Below are 8,419 nucleotides of genomic sequence, written 5' to 3'. Positions count from 1 at the left end.
GGCCTGCAGCACAAGCCCAGGCTTCCCCAGAGGAGCGTGGCAGCAGGGTGTACCCAGCCGGCCTCCTGGGGCTTTGGGGTGAGGGAGGGACTGGCAGTCAGGAGACTTACTCTGCCTCTTCCTGCCCTAGGTGCCCGTGCAGTCTTGGTTTGATGACATGGCAGACACTGAGCTGCTAAACCTGATCCCAATCTTTGAGGAGTTGAGCGGAGCAGAGGATGTCTACACCAGCCTCGGGCAGCTGCGGGCCCCTTAGCCTTCCCTGCTTCCGAGCAATGGCCATCCCAGTAGGGGACTTGCCTACACTGTGCCTTTATGATCAGCCTGCCAGAGCGGAAGCCGGAGCATCTCACCCAGCTGGGCCTGGGAGTAGAAGTGGTTGGAAAGGGCTTTAGGACAGGATAGATGCCAAGCAGGCACGTCCCGGACCGACAGCGCCTAGAGCCTTAGAGCCGCCTGCTCCCTGAGTTGCGTTCCCAAATGTGAGTGTGTGTGTCTGTGTGTCTCCCCTTGAACCGTGGCCCCAGGATGTAAGTGCTTCAGGTTGAGGGAGAAACTGAAAGATGAAGACTCCCCAAGTTAGTCTGTCTCCTCTCTGGTCACCCTGAGAGCCACCGAGCTTGACAGGGATGAAGACTGTTGAAGGTTTTGCTGCCAAACCCAGCGCCTTTCCTCAGTGTTGTATGGCTCGTGCCAAGGAGAAAGGGAGAGGCCAGGCCACCCTCAGGGTCCTAGGTACACACCTTTCTGAAACCTTTCTCCAGCCAGCTCTCTGCTCACAGAAAGACCACGTTTCTGGAAAGGGGAAAGCTTGTTTCCAGAACCAGTAGCCCCAGTGGCCATCACATCTTGTGGTCAAGGGCTGCTCTTGCCTCCTCCAGCTAAGTGCCTGGCACGGGCCCTTTCTGGGTCTCCCCGCGGCTTGGGCTCCAGGCCTGCCTTCCTCACCACCTAGCCATAGTCTTGAACCTGTGGGGAAGGAGGTCTTCTCCCCGCCCTGGAAGGGGACAGATCACTGATTTCCGTTCTTTCAACTCTTTTAAAATTCTCTTTCTAACCATGGAATGTTGGGCCTGTTTTGTTTCTGACAAAGCTGCAGTCCTGGGCCTGTGATGTGCATGGGAGGCTCGGGGGGTACAGGGTGGAGGAAAATTCCCGAAACATGCATATGTGTGTGTCCCCTTGGCTTGTAGGTCAGCTGAGTGTGGGACTATGTCCTTAAGTCTGCGCTTCAGGGATTCTCTGCTGGTCCTGGTGTGAGGGCAATTGTTCCAAAGTCCGGGAAGGGCGCTCCCGGCCCGGCCCCTCCTACTTCTTGGGCAGGGTTCTTTCCTGCACGTGTCTTTCCCCCCTGGGCCTGGCCCTGGCCTCTCTCCATTGGCTCCTGTCTTCCTCTCTCCTGGCTGTTGCTTTTTTTCCAGGGCCTCAAAGGCACCTCCACTTTTCCTGGGCTGAGGGGAATGGGCGTTCTCAGCGTTTCAGTGCCAACATGATGTACATGCCTCTTGCCTCTGGTAACAGGTGTGAGTGAGCCCTTTATGCACCTGTGCTTTGCGTCCCTCACTTTCAGAGCTGCTCAATAGTGAATGCTTTAAAAAAAAAAAAAAAAAAGCCACAGAATGGAAGTTTCCTGAGAAGGGAAAACAGAAGGGGAAGTGCTGCTGGCATTGGGAGCACAAGGGGCTCCCCCCCAAAAGGAGCCCCACCTCAGCATCACTGCCTTAATCATGGCCTCCCCTCCCTTCTCCCTCCTTCTAGGGCAGGAGGGAGTTCCTCTCCCCTCCCCAGCCCTGTTTTCCCTGGAGGCAGGTGTCACAGAGCGTTTGTGAGTTGCTTCAGGTGTGAGGACACCCCCCCACTCAGGACTCCTCCCTGCCCCCTTTTCAGTGTCCACACAGGGTCCAGCCTGCGGGATTGACCAGTTTTGAGCAGAGCGGGCAGTAGAGCAGCAGCTTGGTGTTCTGAGTGGCTCTGGGCTGACTAGCATCTTTCTCTGGCGTCGTGCTACCAACCACCACTCCTTGTTCCGGGGTTGTAAGGCCTGGTCTTTCCCCCTTGGTATCACAGAAGTGGAGTAGAGTCCCCAAAGCTCATGTGGTCCTTTCCGCCAGTACCCTTCCCCGGCGCCCCTGGGGGCCTGCAGGTAGGGGAAGAGGGCTCCCTTGCCAGCCAGCACGGGTACCTCCTGAGGGAAGATGGGAGCTTCTGATTCTAAGGCCCTGGCTCGGCTTCTATCCTGATACCATGAGGTCTCTCTCTCCCAAGCCCCAGCCTAAGTGTTAGCCCTGGGCCAAATCTGCCATCCGGGCCCAGCCAAGCTTTCCTGACTAAGCAATAAGCAGCTCTAAGCTGATCCAGTTCCTAGGACCCTTTCTGCCCTCCTTTGGGCGTCTGTGTTTTTCCAGGTGAAGGAGGAGCCTGTGCCGCCCCCTTTCCTGTCAGGCTGATCCAGATGCTCCGAGTGGGACTCAGGACCAGAGCCCAGGATAGCCTGGTGGGGGGTGTCTTTGCTGCTTCTGTGTAAGGCCCCTACCCTACAGGCTTTGTTCCCGTCGGAACCCTGTCCTGCCCACCTGCGGTTCCTCAACAGAACTACCATCTTCCCACTATCCCCCTTCTCTTGTCGTCTGCGGAGAAGCGACTCGGCCAAATAAACCTGAACAGAGTCCATCCATGTGGACCAGAGCCAGCCTGAAGTCATTTGCTGTCTGGTTTCCAGTTCCACAGTGGGTTAGGGGCAGGTGATGATTGCAAAACTTGCTCCTTAGAGGAATCAGGCAGGGCTCCATTTTGGAGGAGGACAAGGTCAGGAGGGAGCCTGTTCAGCCTGGGATGTGTTCCAGGGCTTCCCATCAGCCCTTCCTGCTTGAGGCTGCCTTCAGGAGGCCGCTGTGCCTGATCAGCCCCAGTCCAAGCCATGCCAGGAATCTGCCCAACTGCCAGGTTCAGTTCTTTAAGGTGCCTCTTCAGGGACACCGTGTGTCTCTCTGATTGGGCTTCTAAATCAAAAGCCTGATGTTCGTGTCCCTCTCATAGGGGGAGCTTTGGACACAGGACCAGTCTGGAAACGGTCAAGGTAAGAGTTGCCACTCTGCACATTGTAGAGGGGCCGCTCTGTAGGCCCATGGGTCCCTTACTGTGGAAAGGTTGAGTACATTTGCCTTCCGTTAACCCGGGACCTTCTGTTTAGTTCCCTCCTGCCTCCCAAAGGTTTTGACCATTTTGTAAGTGTATAAACTCACCTCGATAGACAGTGGCCCAGAAGCATCTTTGTGCTAAAAGCATGGGAAGTGTATAAAGGCAGTCATTCCCTGGGAAATGGATCCCATTTAAATCTGCTCCCCCTGCCCTGTTCCTGAGGCTTCCTTCAGTAGGACAGCCCCCACAGAAGGCTGTCCTCCATCCCATTCCCAGCCCGGCCAAGTGTCCGTGAAAGGGAAGCCTATTTTCCCCTTCAGGTCTTCCATTTGTTACCACTGTTGTTCTTCAATCACTTTTTGTAAAATGGAGTTCATTTTATCTTTTTTTTTTTTTCAAACGCCAATAGATATTTGCATTCGAGCAGGGGAGGGAAGGCAGAGGTCTGGCCTACCGTCCTATGCCCCGCTGTAGGGCTCATCCCCAGAGCAGACCTCCTTTGGGCCCCATGAGCTTCGCTTGTACCCCAAGTGTGACACATTCCACGTCATGCCCCTTTCCCCCTCAAGGTGCCTTCTGGGCATCTGCTTCCCACTGTGACTGGGCTATGGGACTCTGACTACCTTGCTTACAGATTCATGGTTTGATAAATTTGTTGTATTCAAAAACTTGAAATGTAGGACGCCATTAAGTGTCTGTTTATATTTTTGGAATATTTGTATTACTTACAATTAATTAATAAAACTGGGTTTAAAAAACCCATCCAGGAATGGGAGCTGCTTCTTGACCTTGCTGTTGTTCATGTGGGCACTTAGCAGGCAGGCCCTTCTTTCCTCGCAACCCCTCCTGTCACGCCGAAGCTGGCGCGCCCAGGCTGGCCGAGCGGCTGCCTCCGGCTGGGAGGCCAGCTGCAGACTCCGCACTGGGCTTCTGCTCAAGGTTACCACAGTCTGGCTACGGTAGTTCTTTCCTGGCCCCCGTTTGGAACCAACTCCATTGCCATCCAGGTGCGTAATAATCATACGCTTCGGTGCCCTATTGATTTCTGAGGGTGAACTGGAAGCCCCGAGGGACTGGGAGTCTTGCCCCTTACTGACTGTCACATGTCCCTGATTATCCCTTGTCCCTTACTGATTCTCCCAAACCAGGATCAACTTGGGAGTCAAGCATGGTTCTCGGCACATAGTAGGCACTCCAATATTGATAGGACCGCTGTATGGACACCAAGGGAGACCTTAAGGAGCAAAACAGGATGACCTAATATAACACACTCCTCGCCCCTCTCCCAGACTTCCCTCCCTCTGAGAAATGCCCAGAAGCTTCTCTGGGAGGCAGTTGCCAGCCTGGACATCACAGGCACTCAAGGGGCAGCTCTGGCCCCCATCTCCTGTCATCAGCATAATGCATCCGTATCTACAGTACGGCAAATTTCAGATCCTCCCACCCTCTTTCCTGCATTATTGATGGGCGATGCACTTTAAAAAAAATCAATTAGATCAGGGCGTGGAGCTGGAGTTAAAAGAGAAAAGAAGCCTTTAAAAGTCTGCTCTTTCTGCTGTTTTGAATAGGAACAGATAAAGCTTCCCCTCTGGTTTGAATAAGTCAAGCCCAGGGCTAGGTTGGCGGTGATTGGCCAGGACTGGGAAAATGAGGTTAAGATGCAAACACAAGCAAATATAAGGGAGTGTCTGTGCAGCCATTACTAGGCTAAGGCAGCGGGACCTGGCGCCTCTTGGTTTGGGTTGGTTCTCCGGAACTGCTGCTACTTTCTCGCCAGAACACCGGGAAGACCTGTGGGAGAGAAGGCAAGGTAAGGTCTATTTGGGGTGTGAGTGTCCATCAGTAGAGCAATCCTACTGAAAAAGGAAGACACAAAAGGGAGAGGAGATCGAAATTTCTGTTCCTTTGTCTTCTTGGATGAGGCTTTTAAAGGAATCAACCAGGAGTTTGTAATGAGTTTTGCAAACTTCCTGCTGAGAAGTTAAGGCCCATGTTAGAAACCACCAAACAGAGCACTGTTTTCAAAAGCTGGGAAATGTGGAGCCTACCCCTTTTGGCTCTCTCTCGGAAAGATGGTGTGTGCGCCAAGGCGGAAGTTAGAACCAGCTTCCTCTGCTTGGGCTCCATTCACAGGGGTATCTGCGAATTAAGGGCCGCTGGCTTTTAGCCTGGGCTTCAAAACCGCGCCCCACCCCGAGGGTTTCTGCAGGGGCCTCAAAAGTGCTGAATTAATAAATAAGGACTTGCTGAAGAGGGAGAGAGAGATTGAGCCTCGGGGGACTTCAGTGTCACAGCCCCCGTCAACTTTTCTGGGTGTCCTAGTGGGGCAGGAAGTCCCTTCTTTGAGCACGCCCTCTCCTTAGGTGGGGGACCTTGGCCCAGCGAACTCCTTCCCTGTTGCTAAGTCCCTGCTGGGAAATGGGACTGCTTTTGGCCTCTCAGACCCCCAGCCCTAACGAATGCTGGTTCTACCAGGTTGAAACTTCTCTATTTTCAAGGCATGAATCACGGGCCCTTGTCCCCTTCACCTAGTTGGGTCATGGCATTTGCCTTTAATGCATGAAATCTAGGGTCCGAAGAAAACCTGAACAAACGTTGCCTGGCAGTCTGAGCAGCCCCGGGTGGGTGGGGCAGCACGAGTTATCCAGTGAAATCCTCCAACGTCACTGCTTTGGGTCTGTGCTCTGCCTTAGTCTGGCTATGGTGGTACACAAAGGGAGTCTGAGGCTGTGTGTTTTTTGCACTTTTGTCAACGTCCATACTACATAACGGCACAAACTGTCCAAACCTGGCTTCATCCACCCAGGCTCAAGGATAGAATGGGCAGACATGGCCCTCTTCCCAAGCACAGTATGCCTCCAAATAGCAGAACTCCATCCGGCCCTTTCTGGGTGGGTTGTTTTGTTTTTGTTTGGTTTTTGACTTAATGTAAATCCATCGGGCACATCTTTTCCCCTTTGCCTCTTGAGAGCATTCATCGGTTATACCTATAACTGGAATGCAAGCACCTTGAGAGCAAGAACCAGACAACAGGCAGGCATTTTATTTATATAAAACCCCTGTGTGACCATGCCTGTGTGTGGGTGCTTGATAACCCTAGACACGCCTTGAATACAGATGGTGCCCCATCCACCCGGACTTCTCTTCACCACTTCCTCCCTGTCCCCACCCTGCCTCGTGGGCAGCGACTGAACCACTGGCTCCTGCCGGTCTGTGTGGGAGGGGGAAGGAGGGCATCTGCCCCCAGGAAGACCCGGCCACCCAGCTTTGCCCTGCTGGCTCCCCAAACTCTGCCCCCACCCCCCGCCCACCTCTGCCATTTTACTTTCCCTCTTCTGCGAGGCCCAGGGAACATATTAGTCATCGGACAAAAGCAAGACAGGCTGTTCGAGTTTTAGGATAGTTTACTTAGAAAAGTCTGGAAAGTAAAAGCCCCATGAGAAAGTCAGAGAGATGACCCCGCAGAGGACCTGGCAAGCATGAGCTCAGGAAAGAGCTGGAAGGAATGAGGGAGAAAAGGCAGCCCAGCTTGGAAATATTCTGACGTAAGCTTCTCTCCCCATGTGCCGCTAAAGGAAGGTAAGTTCAGGAAGGGTTACACAACATCAAGGTGACTATAAAGCATACGTTTTAGGGTCAGATATGGATTTCACTCTGTGTGGCATCAGGCAAATTATTTAACCGCTCCAAACACCAACTGCCCACAATATAAGATGAAGAAAATACACTCCATTTATAGGAATTAAATGACATACCATGAACCAACACCGGGCTTAACGTATTTATGAGCCCTCCAGTAAATAACTGTGGCTCGTACCACAGCTCTTGACAAGGGAAGTGGCAAGAGGGGAGGCAGACCTGGGTGGGGACCCCCAGGCCAGCCAGGCGTACAGCGTGAACTTGGACAAGTCTCCCCCATCGCCGTGAGGCCGGCACGGCGCACCACGAGGACGTGGCAGGATGACTGAGAGGCTAGGAAATGACTTAGGGGAAAAGCCGGGTGCCTGCGTGAGGGGCCCCATCTCCCCTGCTCACTCTGTGACCTTGCAGCCTTGGGAAGACGAGCACCATGTCTCTGAGCAGCGCCTTCAGGGCTGTGGGCAACGAGCCAGGGATCATCACCTGGAGGATAGAGGTGAGCTGGGGGCACACCTTCCTCCCCATACGCGGGCTGCCCTCTGGCACCCCGAGTCTCCTGCCTTTGGCAACAGCAGGGGGCGGCATCGGAGCGCACGGTTTTCCTATCCTTGACCCCTCCTGGGTGCTCAAAGCAGGTGGTAGCAGGTGAAGGAAATGCTTTCAGCCCTGGAGAGCAGGGCTCCAAGCAAAAATAAGCTCGCCCTTTATCCTGCCATCTGCTCAGTGAGTCTGCACTTCCCGTAAATGCCCTGGAGAGATGGGTGTGGCCTGGGCCCACCCGGCCCACCCGGGACTCCTGGCTGCTTCTGTCTGGAAAACCAGAACCTGTCTTTCACCTTCCACCGGGCACTCTGGCTCCTGCCAAGTGGGAGGGGAGCTAGGGGGCAGGGTTGCTCCCCGGCCCCTCTCTACTCCTGGGGCTTGAGCCCTTCCAGCTGAGCTCAAGCTCCAACAGTCTGTGGCTGGGAACAGCCCTGACCCAGGCAGCCCCACCTGCCACATGGAAAGACCCCCTCCCCGCGCCCCCATGTCCCTGCTCTGAGCCCAGAGAGGGGCTGCTGCAGAAAACCCAGAGTGCTTAAGGCTCCCTGTTTGTTTCAAATTAGGTACTAAAAGTTACCAAAATTACGGTCTAGTTAGCATGTTTATATTCAACGCGCACATTCTGCATAGAACACGCACAAGTATGACGGCAGGTTTGCGTCACTTGGAGAGAGTGACGGAAATGCACGTGTGAGGCCAGGTGCGTGGCTCTCCTGGGACAAGCCACATGTGTAGGGGGCAAATCGGCCCCCACCCCAGACTCCAGTACCGAACTCTGGGCACGGAGCTCCTTGCGCTGCGGGCCCTCACGTGCCCCCGCCCCACGGTATCCCCACGTTGTTTGCAGGCCGTGGCCAGCACTGGGTGGTCAGGGCTGGAGAACAGTGTTAGAGGCACTGGTGCGGCTGCTCCGAGGTAGGACTTCCCTTGCCAGCTTATATCCAGCTCTTGCCTGCAAAGGGCTGGAGGTGGCTCACAAGGCCCCTCACAGTACAGTGAGATGAGACCAAGCAGTCGATGGGGAGGAGGATGGGGTGAAGGTGGGGACCCAGATTCAGAGCTGGGGCCACGCAGGTGGGGCTGGGCAGAATCGGGGTGG

At 54.4% G+C, this 8,419-nt stretch overlaps 2 protein-coding genes across 2 annotated transcripts in view; both read left to right on the top strand.

Moving 5' to 3' along the window:
* The window catches only part of CTDSP2 (CTD small phosphatase 2), a 23,576-nt gene extending 19,663 nt beyond the window's left edge, over positions 1-3,913 (top strand). Inside the window, exon 8 of the mRNA XM_077757605.1 lies at positions 131-3,913. Within this exon, the coding sequence (XP_077613731.1) occupies positions 131-256 (126 nt within the window). The 3' untranslated portion in view covers positions 257-3,913. The remainder of the gene's footprint in view (positions 1-130) is intronic.
* Positions 3,914-7,193: 3,280 nt separating this feature from the next.
* Positions 7,194-8,419, top strand: part of AVIL (advillin) — a 17,204-nt gene continuing 15,978 nt past the window's right edge. Inside the window, exon 1 of the mRNA XM_077757444.1 lies at positions 7,194-7,273. Coding sequence (XP_077613570.1) covers positions 7,208-7,273 — 66 coding nt within the window. The 5' untranslated portion in view covers positions 7,194-7,207. The remainder of the gene's footprint in view (positions 7,274-8,419) is intronic.

Source organism: Crocuta crocuta, unplaced genomic scaffold (assembly GCF_008692635.1).
Source record: "Crocuta crocuta isolate KB4526 unplaced genomic scaffold, BGI_CrCroc_1.0 scaffold549, whole genome shotgun sequence".
In the NCBI taxonomy this organism is placed as follows: domain Eukaryota; kingdom Metazoa; phylum Chordata; class Mammalia; order Carnivora; family Hyaenidae; genus Crocuta; species Crocuta crocuta.
The sequence above is the reverse complement of the archived record's forward strand: the minus strand, read 5'-3'. Positions and strand labels throughout refer to the sequence as shown.